Source organism: Bacillus rossius, chromosome 14 (assembly GCF_032445375.1).
Source record: "Bacillus rossius redtenbacheri isolate Brsri chromosome 14, Brsri_v3, whole genome shotgun sequence".
Classification (NCBI taxonomy): domain Eukaryota; kingdom Metazoa; phylum Arthropoda; class Insecta; order Phasmatodea; family Bacillidae; genus Bacillus; species Bacillus rossius.
The window spans coordinates 9275518-9297401 of record NC_086341.1 but is presented as its reverse complement, the minus strand read 5'-3'; the positions used below and the strand labels follow the sequence as shown (position 1 = coordinate 9297401).

General features: G+C 39.1%; 1 protein-coding gene across 1 annotated transcript in view; it reads left to right on the top strand.

Moving 5' to 3' along the window:
* LOC134539112 (importin-7) overlaps positions 1–21884 on the top strand; it is a 46248-nt gene that overhangs the window by 21380 nt on the left and 2984 nt on the right. Inside the window, exons 13-19 of the mRNA XM_063380850.1 lie at positions 1429–1521; positions 5355–5581; positions 9457–9602; positions 15212–15271; positions 16700–16815; positions 18774–18909; positions 20818–20961. Of these exons, the coding sequence (XP_063236920.1) occupies positions 1429–1521; positions 5355–5581; positions 9457–9602; positions 15212–15271; positions 16700–16815; positions 18774–18909; positions 20818–20961 (922 nt within the window). The remainder of the gene's footprint in view (positions 1–1428; positions 1522–5354; positions 5582–9456; positions 9603–15211; positions 15272–16699; positions 16816–18773; positions 18910–20817; positions 20962–21884) is intronic.

The window sequence follows — 21884 nt, the reverse complement described above, 5'->3', positions numbered from 1 at the left end:
GACGAACTTCCGTCTAGCCAGTCGCAGGGAACTCGTACAAACATAAGCAACCTCTGCCCATTCATCTGCCGGTAACTGTACGTGCGCAAGCACATGCAGTTAGAATCACGTGGAACCATTGGCTTTCAAGCGAGAGGGTAATGCATCGTGTTAAAGTATTTGAGACAAAACTAGGAAGAGTATTACGGCGTGCAGAATGTCATGAAGGCCACGCTTACGTTGTTTGCCCTTTAGTTTTAAGCACGTCAACTGTGTGCACAATCGTACAAAATAAGGGCTCTATCAAAGGTTTATATAAATCTGATGCTGTTGGTTGTACTAGCGGGAATATATTTGACATTAGATACCCGGAACAGAAGTGAACAGATGATTCACATGGCAAAGGTTAAATGAATGATGCAATGGAAAAAAATCCCGGGCATGGCAGGATTGATGTGAACCAAGCGGTGATACACAAAGAAGCATTTTAACTTTTCAAAAATGAACATGTAAATATCGAGACAGTGATATCGGTTTCACTGCCAGTAAAGAATGGTATGGAAAGTTTGCTGAAAGGTGCGCGACGTGAGTTGAAGGTTCACACCCGGGCGGGCAAGTAAACCAAACGACTGAAGATAACTATCTCCCTGACGCTGCGTCGTATTGTCATACAAAGTATTCAATGGTAGGCTTATAAAGATAAATGGTGCGACACATTTATCGTTGAGGGTTATTCTACGCACATATATTATGTAAAGGATATTTTCCTACACATTTTGGAACACGTTAAGTAAATTAGCCTTGCTATTTATGGAAACCAATGTTTCAAAATACATACGCGATTTCAGATAACACGGACAATTTTTGGGAACTCATTAGTTGTGCTTAAGTGAGGGATGGGTGTACTGCAAAATGTTAGGTATTTGATGGTTAGACTTAAGTTTTGATTGAAAATGCGGATTTGTCATAGTTCCTGTGTCCTAGGTCAGGCCAACCCTCCCACTTCACCGGAGTGAAAGGATTAAGACATAAATCAGAATTTACAATGATTGAGTTATTTTCTTCTTCTTCTTAAACTACTTTATACACACAAAAATACATACATCACAATCATAGTTCTTTTAAAAAATATATACACATTTCACATAACTCTATAACACACAATGTTTGGTACAAAAATTGCACTATAGTTTGTGTCATTGAAACAGACGACACTTATTGTGAAAATCCTTTCTTAAGATGTTCATAGGTATTGGAAAAGTTACACAAAATGGTTTTAGTTGCATTTTGGTGCTTAGTAGTGTGTTAAACTTGAATTTCTGTGTTTGACAAGGTTTTTCGGGTTATCGGGTTATCGCGATCCACCACATATAATCTGGTCCCTGGCGATGCCTCGAGGAACGGAGCGCACCGCAGAGAGTGTGGTGATTGGGCGTGTCGTTGCCGCAGGTTCTGACGGGGGACGCGGGCGAAGACCCCGAGTGCCACGCGGCCAAGCTGCTGGAAGTCATCATTCTGCAGTGCAAAGGCCACATAGACCAGGCAAGTATGCGTACCTGGTTGCCATCCTTTCCTCTCTCTCTCTCTCTCTCTCTCTGGAACACGTGGCCGTCCCCTGGGGATTTTTCCGTGCTGTATACGATTTGAACTTGCGACATCCTCCTGATTTTGGCCTGTTATACGTGTGTTAGCGCAGAGCTGACACCGGTTTGTAACTGGAATTCTGGACTCGGAACACTAAAAAAAAAAAAATCTTCTAAATAAAACAATCGTTTCATGTGTGTTAGCGCAGAGCTGACACTGGTTTGTAACTGAAATTCTGGACTCAGAACACAAAAAAAAAAAATGTAAATAAAACAATTGTTTTGTGTGTGTTAGCGCAGAGCTGACACTGGTTTGTAACTGGAATTCTGGACTCGGAACACTAAAAAAAAAATCTTCTAAATAAAACAATCGTTTCATGTGTGTTAGCGCAGAGCTGACACTGGTTTGTAACTGGAATTCTGGACTCGGAACACTAAAAAAAAAATCTTCTAAATAAAACAATCGTTTCATGTGTGTTAACGCAGAGCTGACACTGGTTTGTAACTGGAATTCTGGACTCGGAACACTAAAAAAAAAATCTTCTAAATAAAACAATTGTTTCATGTGTGTTAGCGCAGAGCTGACACTGGTTTGTAACTGGAATTCTGGACTCGGAACACTAAAAAAAAAAATCTTCTAAACAAAACAACCATACGCCAAAATCGGCAGGCCTGTGATAGCGCATTCATCTTCTTCTCTTTTTTGGCCGTTATTGCAGTACCTCGTGACGTGCTGTGTAACCAGTAAGGGGTCGTCCATTAATCACGTGATGTTTTTTTTTAGCAAACTTTTAAACCCCCCCCCCCCCCCCTCCCTCCCTCCCTCCCTCCCTCCTAGTGATTTGTGGTGAGGTTTTAGACTTGTACCCTCCCCCTCCTCCCCCCCCAACCCAAATAAATCACGTGTATTATTTTGGTACAAAATATTTTTAAAAATTTCAGAATATTATCTTTAAATATACAGTGAAACCCCGTATTTACGTTAACGGTATTTACGTTTTCCCGTTATTTACCTCCTTTGTTTTTGGCCCAATTTATTTTCCATAAGGCGGTATATGTCGTTTTCACGCTTGTTACGTCGGAAAAGTTTCTTCATTCCCGTTATTAACGTCTCGTTCAGTGTTTACAAACATCGAAACATGGCCGCCATAGAAGAAAGATACATCAAAAGCTGCCTATGTGAATGCGTTCGCGTCGTGAACAGTGCAAGTAACCTTGCACTATTCACAATACTTCTTATTTCCACAACTTTCCGCTACGAGCGCTGATAGTATCATTGGCTTTAGCGGTAAATGTATTTGACACATCGTTAAATCTTTGACGTTATAAATATCTGTGAGAAAATGGAGAAAGTGAAACAACGAAAAACTATTACTGTTGCCGATAAAATTAAAATAATTGCCAAATTCGACGAATATGTTGGATCACGTGTGGACCTTGCAAAAGAACTTTCAATCCCTGTGAGTACTCTTAACACCATCATCAAAAGCCGAGAAACCATCACTGCAAATGCCGCGCAATGTGGGCCAAGTGCTAAAAAACGTAAATATGTGAAGGACTCGAAATTCAAACAGCTGGAAGATATTCTTCTTGAGTGGTTTTCTGGTGCACGTGCCGCAAATTTACCAATAAATGGTACAATACTGAGAGAAAAAGCACGTGTTATTGCCTCTAGGCTGGGAATTCAAGATTTCTCAGCTTCCAATGGATGGATTGATCGGTTTAAGCAGCGTCACAATATTGTTTACAAGGTGGTTTGTGGCGAAAGCAAAAGTGTGGATGTGGAGACTGTGGAACATTGGAAGGAAAACCTACAGGAAAAAATTGCTGGGTTCGACCCGAAAAATGTTTTCAATGCTGACGAAACAGGGTTGTTTTTCAATGTTCTACCAGAAAAAACCTTTAGTTTTAAAGGGGAAACGTGTCACGGAGGTAAGCTCAGCAAACAACGGATTACTGTGTTATTGCTTACCAATGCAGATGGAAGTGAAAAATTCCCCCTTTATGTCATTGGCAAAGTGAGGAAACCTCTGTGTTTTAAAAACATCAAGTCACTCCCAACAAAATACAAAGCAAACACCAAAGCCTGGATGACCAATGCTTTGTTTCAGAGCCAGTTGCATGCATTTGATTCAAAAATGGCTTTGCAAAATAGGAAAGTTATTCTTTTCATAGATCAGTGCTCTGCTCACTAAGCAACCATCCAGCTTCGCAACACTGATATTGTCTTCTTCCCAGCAAACTGCACGAGTGAGCTACAGCCCCTTGACTTGGGTATCATTCAGGCATTCAAGTTTTTGTACCGCAGATACCTAGTTTCAAGGGCAGTAACAATGCTTGATGTTGGAAAAGACCCTTCTTTGATGAAGATAAATCTGCTGACTGCATTGCATTTTAGTGCAAGAGCCTGGAAAGAAGTGAAAACATCAACAATTCAAAACTGCTTTGCAAAAGCTGGATTTGTGTTCCCAGAAAAGGCTTACACTCTCAGTGAAGATGATTACAGTGACATTGAAGATGTTGAAGGACATGAGAGGGTGTTGCAGGAGAAATTATTTCAAGATTACGTGGATGTGGACAGTCAGGTGATCACTTCGGAAGTGCAATGTATAGAAGATATTGTAGAAAGCCATGTCAGTACTTCTCAACAGGATACTGATGAAGATGATGATGATGATGAAGAAGTGACAACACCCACGAGTAAAGATGCTCTTGCTGCTCTTCAAACTCTGCGAGACTACATTGGAGTATCTGCTGGTGAAAACTGTGATGGTGTTTTTGATAATTTTTATACTTTAGAGAAGCAGATCATGTGCATGAACACTCAAAGATGCAAGCAAACCAAGATTTCTGATTATTTTACAAAGAAATATGTAGACCTAAGTTAGGCTTGAAAGTTTTTGCACATAAGCCTACCAAACATTTTTATGGTAACATTTTATCATGGCACACATTGCTTCAATGTTGTATTCACACAATTTTATAAGTTATATGTTGTAAATTTATTTTTTGTTTACATAGGCCTAATGAAGGATTTTTTTAAAGATATTTAATTCACTGTGTCTTTTTTTGATGTCTCTGACTACTGAAGTAAAAGGAGTGCATTAAACCAGGTATGTTACATTTTAAAAATGTTTCCCTCAATTTACACTTTCCTGGTATTTACACTTTTTGTCTCTGTTCCCCTGAAAAGTGTAAATAAGGGGTTTCACTGTAGGTATAATCTAATTGAATTCTGGAAAATTAAGGACAGTGATAAAAAATTTCCAGACACGCATTAAGGTTGCAGGTTTATTCTCGCCGGCATAAAAATAATAAAGGAAAGGCTTATATGTGATTTATGCATGTATATTGGCACCAAAATCACAGTCTTAACTGGCGACTGGCAAGCCGAGCCGGGTGGTTCGTGTTGCGGCGGGCGGGGATATCGCTGCCCGGCTACGACGAGTCAAGGGTCACGCGTCGCTTTTCGGTTTAGTAGAAATCGGGCGAAAAAAATAAATACACGTGATATCTCTCTCTACACCACCACCCCCTCCCCCCCTTGTGATATTTCGTGATTTTTCCCGACCCCCCGTCCTCCCCTTATTGAGCCTGACGCGTGAATAATGGACGATCCCTAACGTTGTGCGTGAGCGCCACGGTGTGAGGAGGGTGTGTGTGTGTGTTTGTCCCCCTGGCGCAGTTTGGCCGTTATTGCAGTATGAGGTGCAGTGTAACCAGTAACGTCGTGCGTGAGCGCCACGGTGTAAGAAGGGTGTGTGTGTGTTTGTCCCCCCGGCCGGGGCGCAGTGCATCCCCTCGTTCGTGGAGCTGGCGCTGCAGCGGCTGACGCGGGAGGTGAAGACCTCGGAGCTGCGCACCATGTGCCTGCAGGTGGTCATAGCCGCGCTCTACTACAACCCCCAGCTGCTGTTCGACACGCTCGACAAGCTGCAGACGGCCGTGGCGTCGCCCGCAGAGTCCATAGCCTCGCACTTCATCAAGCAGTGGATCCACGACACGGACTGCTTCCTCGGGTCAGTCGGCCCGGGGCGACTCAATTGTTGCCCCTTGGAAGGGCAGCCTGTCAGGTTTTTTCTGACAGTGGTTAGTTTGTAATGTGACCTAACCTAACCTAAGCTAAGCTAAGCTAAACTAAACTAAACTAAACTAACCACTGTCAGAAAAATCCTGAAGGGCTGCCCATCCAAGGGGCAAAAATCCAGACAACCTTTAAAAAACACTACTGTAAGAAAAATTCTCATGGGCTGCCCTTCCAAGGGGCAACAATTCAGACAACCTTTCAAAAACAACACTGTCAGAAAAATCCTGATGGGCTGTCCATCCAAGGGGCAACAATTCAGACAACCTTTAAAAAAACACCACTGTAAGAAAAATCCTGATGGGCTGCCCTTCCAAGGGGCAAGTTTTGAGGGATTATTAAACACTTAAAGAAACATGTTTTCAGAAATTGGATGGGCTGCCCTTCCAGTCGCTGTACAGACAAACCATTGCCAGAAAAATCCTGAAGGGCTGCCCATCCAAGGGGCAACAATTCAGCTCCCTCTTTCGGCTCGGCTCATATCCGATTAAAAGCAGGCGAGATTTCATTTTTTGTTAAGTTTACGGCCAAATTAATTTTTTAAAAAGTTCTTTGTGGTCCATTTTGGCGTTAATTTGGTACATTGCCGTGCTTTTCAGTGCTATTCGGCTCTATTGCGATTCACAATATAATCTTGTCCCTTCTGATAAATTACAAACTTCATAAATTACGGGTTATTTTTCTGACTGACCACGGTTGCCTAACATGTTTTTTTTATCCCCTCTCCAAAACGAACATTTGTTTTTATCTCCCTTTTTTTGTGGCATATAGTTGAGATCAGAGTTTTTCATTCTAAGCCAACATTGAGTTTTTTTTTTTTTTAAGTTCAAATCTGTTTCAAATAAAAAAATTTGAATTTCCAACGCAACTGTCAAAATAATATATTTTTGTTTCGATTTTTTGTGCAATCCAGGGTGTCTATACTGGTCACACAAGTCGTTGAAAGTCATGAATGAATTATTGTAACCAGCTGGAAGTCTGAAACATTTTAATTTCCAGCAGCCTTCTGCTGTCTTGCATTTTTTTTTTTTTTGACAGCTGACTTCATTTTAATAGTCTTATATCAAATATAAATATTCTGAAACTCTTCTCTTGAATCACAACATGGAAATCATCCCTGAAACGGACATTGGCACGTTCCTGGAATTAGTACGTGTATTTATTCTTTATTAAATTTAATTTTAATCTTATTAAGAAAAATGTAAATTAGAAATATTAACTTGTGATTATTAAAAAAAAAATTCATAGAAAATGTTATTGAATGAACTTCTAATTATTTCATCAGGTATTGTAGACACCTTGTAGTTGAAAAGTCTTATTTTAACAAATATTCACTCATGGTTTTTTTTTTTTCAGCGAAAAAAATATTTTAAATCTTATAAATACTAAATGAATGCTGTAAAAGAAGTAAATTTAAAAAAAAAATAGAAATTTTGGTAATTTCATCAAAAATTTTGTAGATTGTCTTGTTAGAGCTTCAGTCGTTTTATTGTTTTCTGTGCACATTGGGATTAAATATTTTTATCCTTTTTATATATTTTGTAATAGTTTGGACATAACAAATCTTGTTATTGTAAAGTGACGAAATTATACTCCCTTCAGGTTTGTAGTATTGAGGTTTGACTGTATTATCTTAGTGTATCAACCTATCTTTAATTATGTAAATCTATGTTGGCATTGGAAAAAGGGGCAAATTTTCCCTTTAAAATTGTAGTCACGTGTGTTCAGAACATTTTCCGAGTGGGCAATTTCCTCACTCGCGTCTCTAGCTCTTGTCTCATCGCTACTGTCCAGCCGACCTGGAGTACTTTCGTATTAGATCTAGTACTTTTATAACTTTTTTTGTGGTCTAGTACAAACCTAGTACATTTTTCTTGAATATAATAATATTATAGTAACTCCAATATCTTTTATTAAGCGTAATTATTTTTAAAAACTGTGGAATGTATGCGTGTGTGGTGTGATATTTAAGTTCGAGCATTGCATTGTCAAAATAACTTACTAAATTGTTTAAAAAAAAAATCATGCGGTGATCTCCGCCGGGCAGGGCGTCCGTAAGGAAAAATTATTTCATACCAACTTAGGTGAGAAGAAAAGTACATACAGTGAAACCTCTATTTAACAAATCTCAAGGGACCAAAATTTGTAGTGTTTGTTGTAAAGGGGTTTGTTAAATGGAGGTTTCGCACAATATATTTCTAGTCACCATAAAGCTTCACATAAATGGCTAGAACTGTCTTTCTGACTGTTTAATACGATAATGAGGAATTAAACATGAAAAAGTACATAGAATACACTTGTTTAATGGCCAACCATTTGATGCTTGGAAATTATCAATTCCCATCCCCAGTGCTTCCTGGCATGTCTTTGTTGATGTTTGATGCCCTAGCCTCCATTAACAAGTCAAAAAGTATCTTGTCCAAATCATCATTTTTACATACTTTCACACGTTTTCGATTTGTCCCTACCAGAGAAGCGTTGTTTTCGATCTGTTCCCGGTTGGATAATATGGTCGAAAGTGTAGACGCCGGGATGTCGAAACGTTTAGCTATATCAATTTTTTTTTCCACTTTCATCAACTGCGTTTAAAATTTCTAATTTTATTTTAACGTTAATCTGTCGCCGCTTTTTAGGATTAGAATTCATTTTACAGTAGTAACGTGTTGATTTCCGTAACTACGTGTGGAAATAAATAAACAACAGTGAAAACTGAAAAAACGGAAATTGTACTACACCATAGTTAAAAATATTTGCGTGTGTGCATCTTTAACCATAGAAACGCAAAATACACTAGTTGTTCGTCTTGCCAGAGAGATGGTACGAGAGGTTTCCGCCACTAGCGCTAAATGTACCCGCCATTTTGAACAAAGTGTGGCATGTATACACGACGTGTGTTATCCATGATGCTTTGTTTATTTATTGCCTTCCGCGATGTTGCTTATTATTTTAAGGTTATACGCACGTATTTTTAAGCAGTGAATGCAAAAAAATTAGTGGATGTCTTGTAGGAGATGTTTATTTTTGCGTGTTTTTCAATAGCGGCAGTTCGTTGTAAAGGGAATTTCACTATTTCGGAACAAATAAAATTCGGTATTTAGAGGTTAAAACAGCATTGATCTTATGGCGGTTTGGCGGGACCAAAATTTTATTTCGTTGTATGGGGTTTTTCGTTAAATAGAATATTCGTTAATGGAGGTTTTACTGTACTAGATTTGAAAAAAAGTTTGAACTTGCCTGCATTCGAACCTGTATCACAGTAAATCACAATATTTTATTTTTTTAGGTCAGTTTTGGTTTGTGAAACACAAGATTTTGTGTTATTACTTTTATACAGTCTTTATTTAAAAAAATTAATTAAACTGGAATATTTTTTAGTATGTACTTATGCAGGGGTGTAGCCGGGGGGGGGGGGGGGTTAGGCGTTCAAACACCCCCCCCCCCCCCCTTCCTTAGCGACCAAATCTTTAATTAATTTCTTATTCATCACTCAAACAAATTTCATATTAAAATTAATAAAAAAATTTACCATTACAATATTTTAATTTAAGTACCGAAAACTGCTAAAATAGCACTATTTTACACCTTAAAATCCTATTTTTTTCCAGGGGAAGACCCTTGGACCCCCCTGCTTTAATCCTGGGGGGGAGGGGGGGAAGGGCATGCTTCATAACACCCCTCATAACAAATCCTGACTACGCCACTGTACTTTGTCACTTTACAAATATCAAGATTTGTTGACACCTTACTGGAATCTGATTTGTAAATTATTTTAAAACTTTCGGTACATGTGCGGACGGACGTTGGGCGCAGGTTGCACGACCGGAAGCTGTGCGTGCTGGGACTGTGCACGCTCCTGGCCACGCCCGCCTCCCGGCCCGCCGCCGTGGCCGAGTGCGCCGCGCAGATCGTGCCATCCCTCATTCTCCTGTTCGACGGCCTCAAGCGAGCATACATAGGTGGGTCGCCCCTCGCCGGTCTGCGTCTACGCCGCACTCCCGATACTCCGGGGTGACGCCTGGGCGAGGGATCCACGGATAACCAGCAGGGTTCAAGTTATTTAAAAATATATATATATATTTTTAAATAACTTGAACCCTGCTGGTTATCCGTGGAGATATATATATATAATTACACACACACACACACACACCGTATTTACTCGCATAATGTCCGCAGTAATTTGGCTACATTTTTGACAAAAAAAAATGGGGTGCTGACATGAGGTAAAGTCCGAAAAAAAAATTTTTCCTCAAAATTTTATGTTTTGTGTAGAGTAAAAAAAATTTTCTCTCATAATTAGTTTAGTAGTTTCACCACGCTACAAAACCCTCTCAGCGACCGCTCCAGAGAAATGAACAACTCGAGGTCAAAGCATTGTTGACAGCGTCTCTAAATTTCCATCCCGTTACTGTGCCTTTCAGGGGTGGCCAAGGTTGCTTTGTCTGGTGCGGACTTTATGCGGATTTTAAAAAATTCCATTTCAAGTATTTAAAAAGAAATGTGCGGACATTATGCGATGGCTGACATTATGCGATTAAATACTATATTATAAGTTGTTTGTCCAGACTATCTAAACTATCTGAACTATCTGCAACACCCGCCCCTCAAGGGTACACGCTGATTCGTTCTAGCAAAACAGGCCGCTTACCAAAACAGCGCTAGTCAAATATATGTTGTTTTTTTTTCACGAGAAGAGTTTTTTTTAATCGAAATAAATTCATTTTCCAAACAGGTAAGTGTGCTTGCTGACTAGCAATTTTAATCCTCGACTACTTCCGTTAAAATTCATTTACAATACCGATACCGTATTTACTCGCGTAAAGGCCCCCCTTTTTCTCCCAAATTTTGACTCCAAAAAAGGGGAGGGGGCCTATACGCGAATTTGGAGGAAAAAAATAGATTTTTCTTTTCAAGTCGTGCGTCTTTGTTCGAATTAGGCGGGGCAGGCAGCGACGCGGCAGGAGGGAGAGAGAGAGAGGCAACGACTCCGCAGGGGAGAGAGAGAGAGGCAACGACTCCGCAGGGGAGAGAGAGGCAGAGCTAGATCAGGGGGGGGGGGGGAGAGAGGCAGAGGCAGCGCTGTGACAGGAGGGGAGAGAGGCAGAGGCGTGGCTTAACCTCCCTCCTGTCAGCTAGCCAGCCAACCAGACAAAGGAGTGTTAGAATCCTTGACCCACTTCCCTTCCTCCTTCACTTCCTCTCTTCTTCTCCTCCGACAACACTGCACATCAACACAGCGCGTGAGTCCAGCTTTCTATATCTTTATGTCGTTTGAGATAGGACTAACTGCTTACGTCTGGCATGCCTCCCGACGGTCCTACTGAGAACGGACAAACTATAATACCAGTCTCTGTATCACTGCCGCTTACAAAATCACCTCCCGCCGCTCACAATACAAGGCTTGTTTGATGCATGCCAAGCTGCCCTGCCCTCAGATAAACCCAGAAAAACACCGTTTTTAAATTTTTTCTCAAAAATGTTTACAAAACAAGGAGGGGGGCTTATACGCGGGTGGGGCCTTTACGCGAGTAAATACGGTATCTATCTATATACTTTTGAAGTACATTTAAGTAAATGTTGAATAACATTTAGAGATTAAACAAACTAAAATTCAATTTTAAAATTCACGTACCACATTGTTTACGTAATACTAATAGGGCTTGAGCGTAACTTTTTTTTTCCTCTGTAGGTACTACCAACCTTTCTGATTCACAAAATTATAAAGTTATTGATAGTGGTGCACCGATGCGGATACCGATGAATAGTAATCGGCGATTATGGGTACTTACCGATTAATCGTAATCGGCGATTATCTTAACGATTACTTTGCCGATTATTTACGTCCCGGCGTAATTAAGTAGGTTTTTACCGTGTAATATTTTGTTACACATTTTAGGACGAAATACGGTAATATTTGTATATATTACAAAATTCATCTAACTGCGTCATATCATAATTACAGATATTTCGTTAAGTTAAATAAATCTCATTGCCTCAAATAATAAAAAATGCATTTTTCCTACACGATTATTTACGTTTCGTCTTTTGTTTAGTGGCCTTGTACATTACGTATAGCCAGAGAAGTAAAATAGATGGCACGCAATCAAAATACCACAAACAGTTGCAGTGGATTCTATGACAATCGATCTTTTCGAGTCGTAGTAGCGGTTAAAAATCGTGGTCCCGATACCTTCTAGTTTTTATCACTGCGTTTTACAAACTTGTTCTGGGCGTCTTTGGTATCATTATCCGTTTGTTATTTGTATGTGACGTGAAAAGTGAAAAAGTATTTATAATTTTATATATTCAGTCAACATAAATAAAATCACATGTGCTAGAATTGGTTTTTAGTCATTTTTATATAATTATAGTGAGATGGCGAGTAGGGAGAAAAAAAGTGAAGTGTGGAAACATTTTTCTATAAACTCAAGTGAACAAAATAAAGCATCATGATTACATTGTTAAACGGTAATTTCTTGATGCAACCTTATGTGATAGTCGATATTAATGCTAGTTTTCCGCAACAAAAACTTACCCATTGTAAATTACAATTATTAGACTGTAGTTCAAGTTGTTTACAATAACAAATATTTAAATAGAAGTTAATTTAATTTCCCCTTTCAATGACTTAATAGTGTATTTTTTATATTTTTATACTGTTATTATAACTGTATTCTCAATTTTACCTAATCTTGTTATTAAATTCACATGGGAATAAAAAATGTTGTGTGCATTGTTACACTTAAAAAAATTTCTTCATTATAATCGGTAACTGAATCGGTATCTGCCGATTATTGCTCTCATAATCGGTAATCGAATCGGTAATCGGTAAAGTCATATCGGTGCACCACTAGTTATTGATATTGGAGAGATATTTCTGTTCTAATAAGAACATTGAATGTAGTTTATTTAGCATGAAAATATCTCGGAATTATGTTAAATTGGTTCGAAAAAATTTTATTACATTGTTTCATATTTTATCTCTAATTATTTTCACATTAATGGCATGCGCACATTTTTCCATCACACACAAACTTGCTGATTTATTTGTATTTTTTTGAGTGATTCTGTTCTAGACATGCTGCATGCTTATTTTATTACATACTAATGATTTTATTGTATAAGTGAATCATCAGTCTGTCAAAATGGGATATTTTGGTGACATAAGTACATACTAAAAAATATTCCTGTTTAACTTTTTTTTTTTTTAATAAAGCCAGTGTATAAAAGTAATAACATGAAATCGTGTGTTTTAAAAACGAAACTGACCTAAAAATAAAATCTTGTGATTAAATGTGATACAGGTTTGAATTCAGGCAAGTTCAAACCCTGATTTTACGCAAGTGGGAAATGTATTGGATGTTTGCCATGAGCTTGCGGTTTTCTCAAGGTGTTCCTGTTTGTGCCACGTGTACATTTTTTCAATCCTTCATTCTGGTCTTGTCAGTCCACCCCATCTTTAATGATATCGACAAGACATTAAGCTCTAACTCAAGTATGTCATCCTCACTATCTTGAAATTTTTTTCTGTTCGTAGTTACTTAGGCAGCGGAAATGTTGGCATGACGACATGAAGAATATGTTTCCAAGCTTTTATACTTTGTTACCACCTGATATGTTTGAACAGGCTCCAGCCAGTAAACATAGGGAGGATATTATTATAGTCAAACCTCAATAGTACAAACCTGAAGGGACTCTTAATTTTTTCAATTTGTTGTAACAATATTTGTATTAACAAAACTCTTAAAAAATTTTTAAATTCTATTTTAATATCATTTCTAATTCAAATTCAAAAAAGGTTGAAACTTGACAAAATTTTATACAACACCGATTTTAATTTTTTTGGGATTGTAAAATACAAATTTAGGATGGCTTCACGTGTGGCAAAAAAAATATATATATATATATTTTTTAAAAGGGGTTAAGGCAAAAAAAGAATGGTTTTTAAATTGCCTACAAAAGACATACCGTATTTAATCGCATGATGTCCGCACCTTTCTTTTTAAATACTTGAAATGGAATTTTTTTAAATCCGCATAAAGTCCGCACCAGACAAAGCAACCTTGGCCACCCCTGAAACGCACAGTAACGGGATGGAAAATTACTGACGCTGTCAACAATGCTTTGATCTTGAGTTGTTCATTTCTCTGGAGCGGTCGCTGAGAGGGTTTTGTAGCGAGGTGAAACCATCCGGACTCAGAAACTCGCACTCTACTAGGCAGCTGCCTGCGACGTCACGCGAGTTGCAAGGGGATGGGCTATATATAGCACAAGCCAGTACACGTCAACTCACACTACGTCACAAAGTAGGGGAGGTAGCGGAGAAGTGGTGGGGGTACATGCGCACGGTTTTTTTATACACACAGTGGGCAAGGGAGGCTCGCCGGCCCCGGCTAATGCAGACATTAGACATCTGCCCCGTGCCGTCATTGGCCATCTCAATGAAAGATTAAAAAAATATTTTTTTACGCAAGGCGTTTATTTAGTGTAGGCTGGCTGCGGCTTCTGAACGTAGGAGCGCACGCGAGTGAGAGAAGAAAAAAAAAAGAGTGTCATCTTCCACTAATCGCCGGCACCCAATTATCTCGACACCTGTCACATTTCTCACGTCCGCTACGGAGGGTCGCCAGTCACCAGCGCTCTGCTAGTAAACTAATTATGAGAGAACAATTTTTTTACTTTACACAAAACGTAAAATTTTTAGGAAAAATATTTTTTTCCGGACTTCACCTAATAATGTACGCACCCCATTTTTTTTTGTCAAAAATGTAGCCTAATTACTGCGGACATTATGCGAGTAAATACGGTACTACCATTATTTTACAACTATACTTTTGTATAATCACGGTTTTTATTAATGAGGTTTGACTTGTACTTGGTTATTCTATGCATACGGCTGTAGTAGGGACACTAACGCAGACTAGCGTGCGAGGGTAGGCTAATACTGGCTGTGAAGTAGTCTTTGTAAATGCAAGACGGGAGGCGGCCAATCCTCAGTTGAGGATCGTGTCGAGAGAGCGGGCCGAACTGTCGCTGGTGCTTGGTGCGAGCATTGAATATATACACTGTATAGAAGTCGCGAGTGGATAGGATTTACTCTACGTTTTTCAGGAGCGTACGATGAGCAGCTTGGGAACTTCACCGCTGCAGTGCGCTGCCGTAACGCCCTGTATCGTCTTAGGTTGTTATTTGCACGTTAGAAGAGCGCAGCTCTGTCGCCCGCTGTCATTCCCCCCGCAACCCCCCAACCCAACAGCTCAAGGTCGTTCAACGGAAATTTGTGCATCACAAAACTGTAGGGATGAGAGAAGTGGTAGAGAGTGGGTGGAGGACAAAGCATGTTTGTGGGAGGGGGAGGAAAGGGGTGTTTGAAGAGTTCGACACTTGTCCGCTAGGGACCACCACAAGTCGATGCCCTAGAGATGGTGGCGATTGCGGCGGTGAATTAACCAACTACCTCAAACTGTATTAGAAATTTTAACCTGGGCTGGCGACTTCTATACAGTATGTATATGTATTCAAAGGTGCGAGCGAGGCGGTGAGAGAGAGTGCGTGTGTGTTCCAGCCAAGGCCCAGGAAGGCGAGGAGGAAGAAGACGACGAGGAAGAGAGCGACGCTGAGCAAGGTGAGTTGTATTCAATGCTCCCCCCCCCTCCACCTTTCCAACATTCTGTCTTAGTTTAAAATCATGGCTGGGTCAGGGATTTTTCACTTGTGGAAAATTCCCTTCTTAGGTCCAATCTCCCCCACTGTAATTTCTGGGGATTGAGTCCAGCACCAATAAAGTATCAACTATCCAATCCACCCCCATGATAATCACACTTATCACAAACCATTATTTTTTTTTACCAAACCTACTTCATACTGGAAAAAGGCAAACAAAGTACGAAGGTTAACTCTGTATAATTCTGTTTCGGTTTGAAACCATTTTCTTGCAAGTTAATTATTCAGATACAAGACATATTATGAAAAATACCACACATCACGTGAAAAATTATTGAAAAACTTTGTGTTGTGGGAAAGTGTGATGCAGGTGCTTTCTATAAAAAAAAATAACCTTTTTATTTTTTTGGCTGAACTTTAAAAGATATCAGAACAATTATACTCATCACTGCAAAGTGCCTTGAGCCAACAGTTTTGGTTTTTCTGATGCCACAAATCGTTGATTTTTAGTGCTACAATAAACAGCGTGACTTCACTGTAATGGAAACTGCATTTTACACGTTAAATATAGTTGGTGAATGATTTGTAAAATTACGACAAAAAGTGAGAAAATGTCGTAAAAGGACCGTTCTTGAAAGTAGTGTGAGGTGGCTATAAAAATGATTAAAACTAAATAAAGTAAATAAAAAAATTCAACACTGATGATCTCTAAATTTTACTAGTCAATTTTTTTCTTCATACCTTTCTTGTTACTATTCCTCAAGATGGTGTACATAAGACATATTATATAAATAATATTACAGTATGTATTGATTCTGGAAACTTAGTTTGTGAAACAGTTAAATGTGTTTGCGTGATTTTTTTTTTTCTTTCTGGGTAAAGTGGCAGTTAAGGTGTTAATTTTTAATTCACGCATGCAAGTATTTTAATAAAATTATGACTGTTGCAAAAAAAAAAAAACTAGAAGTAAACATTTTCGCTGGGTCGAGGGAACTGTTTCCGGATCTTGTAGGTAAGTCCATTTGCTGGTTGCGTAGCACACAGACACTTCAGGTTGTCGTGTCCGCAGTGGCGTAGCCAGGATTTGTGTATGGGGGGTGTTAAGAAGTATGCCTGCCCCCTTCCCCCCTCGGAAAAATTTGAATTTTAAGGTGTAAAATAGTGCTATTTTAGCAGTTTTTCGGTACTTAAATTTAAATATTGTAATGGTAAAAAATTTTATTAATTTTAATATGAAATTTGTTTTGAGTGATGAATTAGAAATTAATTAAATATTTGGTGCTAAGGGATGGGGGGGGGGGGTTTGAACCCCTAACCCCCTGGGCTACGCCCCTGCGCGTCCGTGCGGCAGGTGTGTGTGGTCACGGCGGTGTCTCGTGTGTCCCGACAGAGGTGCTGTCGAGCGACGAAGACGAGATCGACGAGGCGGGGCAGGAGTACCTGGAGTCCTTGCAGGAGAAGGTGACCAAGTCCGGCGGACCTTTCAACGTGCAGGCCTACATCCAGGTGAGAACATGCCGGTCGGCCGTCTCTCTCTCTCTCTCTCTCTCTCTCTCTCTCTCTCTCTCTCTCTCTCTCTCTATCTCTCTATCTCTATATCTCTATATCTCTATATCTCTATATCTCTATCTCTCTATCTCTATATCTCTATATCTCTCTATCTATCTATCTATCTATCTATCTATCTATCTCTCTATCTCTCTCTCTATCTCTCTCTCTCTCTCTCTCTCTCTCTCTCTCTCTCTCTCTCTCTCTCTCTTTTTTTTTTTTTTGTGTGCTCGCGCTCCTGAATGAAACTGCAGAATTATTTCCATGCGTTCGTCACCAAAATTTTTGAAATAAATTTTTATGTATATTTCAATGAGGTAAATAAGTAAGGGGCGACTGAATTGTTGCCCATTGGAAGGGCAGCCCTTCAGGATTTTTCTGGCCGTGGTTTATTTGTACAGAGACTGGAAGGGCAGCCCATCCAATTTCTGAAAACACGCTCCTTTAAGAGTTTAAATAATCCTGAAAACTTGCCCCTTGGATGGGCAGCCCCTCAGGATTTTTCTGACAGTGGTGTTTTTGAAAGGTTGTCTGAATTGTTGCCCCTTGGATGGGCAGCCCTTCAGGATTTTTCTGACAGTGGTTAGTTTGTAAAGTGACCTAACCTAACCCAACCCAACCCAACCCAACCCAACCCAACCCAACCCAACTCAACCCAACCCAACCCAACCCAACCCATCCAAGGGGCAACAATTCAGCTCCCCCAATGAGTAAATCCTTGGGATAACATTGAATCTTTAATTTTCAAAAGATTTTATAGTTGAAGGAGAGGTTTTCGGTAAAATTGTTTAAAGAAGGGGAAGTTCAGAAATTCAATAACTGGCTCCTGTGTAAGGACTGCATTATCTATCTGTAACAGAAGCTATCAAAGAAATGATGTATCTGCCACCACCTTAAATGCTCTGGAGATGTTTGTTTAGCATTTCAGAAAAAAATTTTGACTCGATAAGTAATTATTGGCATTTGTTAATGTATAAATGCTTTTATTATTTTTTAAAATTAACTTTATTGTTTTGAATGATGTTTCAAATCTTAAATGTTTTTTTTCTCATTAATTATTTTATTCCTTACTTTTGAGATCCAAATTCAGATTTAAATATGGGGAAAAAATGGATTCAATACATCACTAGTATACCAAGGTTTGTACACCTTAAAATGTCCTTAATTTATCTTTAATTGAATATGGAGGACTTGAAAAACTAAAATTTCATTAATAATCTTTTAAAGCTCCTAAATAAAGACAGATAGCATGCAAGTAATGGATAAATGCAGATATTTAAAAAAAAAAATTCTGTCGTGGCAGTGTACAATGCTTTGCACATGCTGCAAATTAAGAATAGGTATTTGTTGCAGAGATAATCCGGGACAAAATAATTGAACTATTGCATTAACTATTTAACATTGCTATGTTCGTGAGGGATTTTGTGACATTACACCTCTTGATTGTGGTGAAGACTTTTGAAGTATAGCCCTTAAAAGATTCCTTCATTTTTAATAGCACAAGATGGTACAAACCGATGCTAACCAGCTACTGCAATTTCCTTTATAATGTTAAACAGTGTAACATATCCTGCGCAGGAGCTTGAGTCTAGCTCTAATTTTAAGAAAGAGGGAAAGCACGATTGATACGTTCTTGGGATTTATATACTCTTGGGAATACTAATATTGCAATGTATTGTTACAAGAAATGTTCCATGCACATGATAGTTTATTGTCCTATTAATACTTGAATTTCTACTGTTTGTATCATTGTGTTCGTCCATTGAGTTATTTTGTCCTATGAGGTTTGCGTTTCCTTTTTAAATTTTGTTTGTATTTTTATCTGTTATTGTTGTGCACATGCGTGAAATGCAGTCTTGAGAGTGTTGATGTGCGTGTAACAGTGTATGAATGAATGAATTAACGTCTACGTGCAGGGAGACGAGACGGACGACAGCGACGACGAAGACTACGAGCCCAACGAGGAGACGGCGCTGGAGAGCTACAGCACGCCCCTCGACGAGAAGAACTGCCCCGTGGACGAGTACGTGGTGTTCAAGGAAGTGCTCCACGGTGAGTGTCCCACCCGGGGGGTGGTTGGTCTGTCGTCGTTCTCGGTCGGGGGCCAGGCTTTCCAGGTCGGTTTTGGTTTTCAAAAACCGGCGGATGATCAGCGTCATCGAGGTGAAACTTCTCGACAGTCTCGGGGCATAGCGATCGGGAGTAGGGTGCTCGAAGCTGGAGAGGAGTGGGGCATTTGACGGCATTTGAAATATCGCGTGCTCGCAGACTAGCATACTTGCTCATCCACCTATTTGCATTTTACAAGTACTGATTGAATGCATAAAACCAGGACCGACATCGATAATCCCAGTACAAAAAAGTGTTATTTGTGAAACTTAAAATTTTTGTAGTGTTCACTAAACCCTACCTATTATTAATTTTTTATTGGGTAGATTAATGTTTTAAGGACCCACAAAGTTTGCATTAGATTTTAAATACCAGTTAAATGAAGAGTTATGTTTTTAGTAGAAAATTAAACGGTAAACGATACGGAAATTATGGCATCATCTCAACCTTGATTTTTTAGTGTGTTAGTTACATAATTGGTACGGACAAAACTATAAATTGTGATAAAACCGGAATAACACCACAAAGCATGTCAATATATATCATATAATACAGAAAAGTAAGTTATTACATATTTAGCACCTAAATGCAACAGAAATTTTGTAAAAGTTCATCATGTATTATTAGAGACAAGATATTTTTTTATTTATATTTTTAATTTTTATAAAAGTATTTTTTGTAATACTTACTCCACCAAAATTGTGGTGAAATTTACATTCTGCATTTTTACAATTAAATAATTTCTAACAAATTATTCTAAAAATCTTATACATTCAGCACAATAAAAATAAATTAGTGAGCCTTTGTGGTTTAAAAGAGATCCTATAAGAGAGTCACGATAAAAAAAATTCAAAAATAAGTTTTTTTTATCCATGCACTTTGGTGCAATTTTTTTTTGTCCGGAAAAAGACATCCCTTGAATTTAAAACCTTAAACAATTACTTAATTATTGTTAAATGCTGCTTACTTCCATGATATAACTTGCTTTTCGGTGTTATTTCGGTTTTATCACAATACACAAAAACAGCCTTGCCCTGTGTTTTAGTCAAAAAGATTTTTTTTTTTTTTTCGATTAAAAATTTCTAGTTCCGTTTGTTTAGAAATAAGGACAGTGTGTCAAATTAAAACCGTGAAATAACTATGTTCTTGGACAGTGGAGCGGTGTGGCATAGCGGTAAACAGGCGGAACTCCCGGTCAGGGCCCTGTTTAACGAAACTACAAGTAGCCAATACAAGCTACAAGTTATTAGTTACACGTGAACGTATTACAGTTGTTAACCAGAGGTGCCCCCCCCCCCCCCCCCCCCAAAAAAAAAAACCATGACTCACCCCACCCCCCCTAACCTAATGCCGCCCCCCCCCCCACCCCCACCCCCCCGGCCCGAAATTTTTTTATGCCATTTTCTCAATTATTTTATAATATTATAATTTTTTTTTAGTATTATATTTTATCACATTTTGCATTAATTAAAACTGATTTTCTAATAATAAATTTTGGTCATATCAGGTAATATTTCCATCCTGAACCTACACAGATGCCAAACTGCTTTTGTTGAGGAAAGTGCGGGGTTTTTTGCCAATCTGATTTACAAGATCGCTTTCAATTATCAAAGCACCAGAAATGTATTTTCACATTAGAAGCTATAATAATGTAAATAATATATACATTTTTCTCGTCTTTTAACCACTTACCCCCCCCCCCCCCCCTCCCCTGAAATTTTAATGACGCAGTCTGCATCGTTACCCCCCTTGTGGGCACCCCTGTGTTGACTGTCGCATCGTCCCCCTGACGGATGGTGTGTCGCGGAGTGGCTGAGGCGCAGTGGTGCCGGGGGGCTTCTTGTTGCGCAGACGTCCAGAGGAACGACCCCACGTGGTACCACGCGCTCGTGGGCGCCCTCACGCCCGAGCAGCAGAAGTCCCTGCAGGACGTGTTCGTGCTGGCGGACCAGAGGAAGGCCGCCGCCGAGAGCAAGAGGATAGAGCAGAGCGGGGGTGAGGAGGCCCGCTTCTCCCCGTTCTCTGTTCCGTTCGTGTACAGGGCAACGCTAAAACGTGAACGTCGTTATTTGTTCATTTAAAAAAAAAAAAGCATTAGGCTGAAATTTCAGAAGTCCCGTCGAACCAGCCTAAACGTGCCTCTGCCAGTTCTAGTTCTCTGTTCCGTTCGTACAGGGCAACACGAAACCATGAATGTCATTATTTGTTTATTTAAAAAAATAAACGCATCAGGAGAAGTCTGATTTTCGTTGAAAAAAATGTCTTTCGCTGGAAATAATATCTTCTGATGGTAAATTTCCGACGTTTGACGCTGTAGCAATTTTTGTTGGCGTAGTCTTCATCACGTACGCGTTGGCTTCTTTAATCGCCTGATCCAGTTTGATACCCCAAGTATCAGTTATGTAATTTTAATATAAACCTTCTTCCGATGGACTGATCTTCCGTAAATATTTTGAATCGCTGATGTGAATCATCAGGAAACTCATAACATACAGCTTCAAAGTCATGTTCTTACTAAATGTTCGAATATAATTTCTGGCTGTTGGTTAATTCAGGACGACGGGCTTTCTCCCTGAAGGCTAATCACAAACTCCTCTTTGAAAACAGCGTTTAGTCACCTGTATTAATGATTGTGTATACCCACTGACCAATCTCAGATCTCATTACTTACTAGAATCATTTATCCTACTGTCATAAAAAACACGAATGATGTAATTCTCACGTACCTTAACAGCAGTTACATGTTCTATGATTAAAAATGTTACTATTTTGAAGGATTACTACCAAAATTACTGCACATAATGAAATTAAAATCTTCATTTCTGAACTTTGCTCTAAAGAAACTAGACTTCCTGTTGGTATCCTAGTGTAACAGCATATTGTTGATAAGGAAAGAGTAAACTTGAAGTTAATATAAG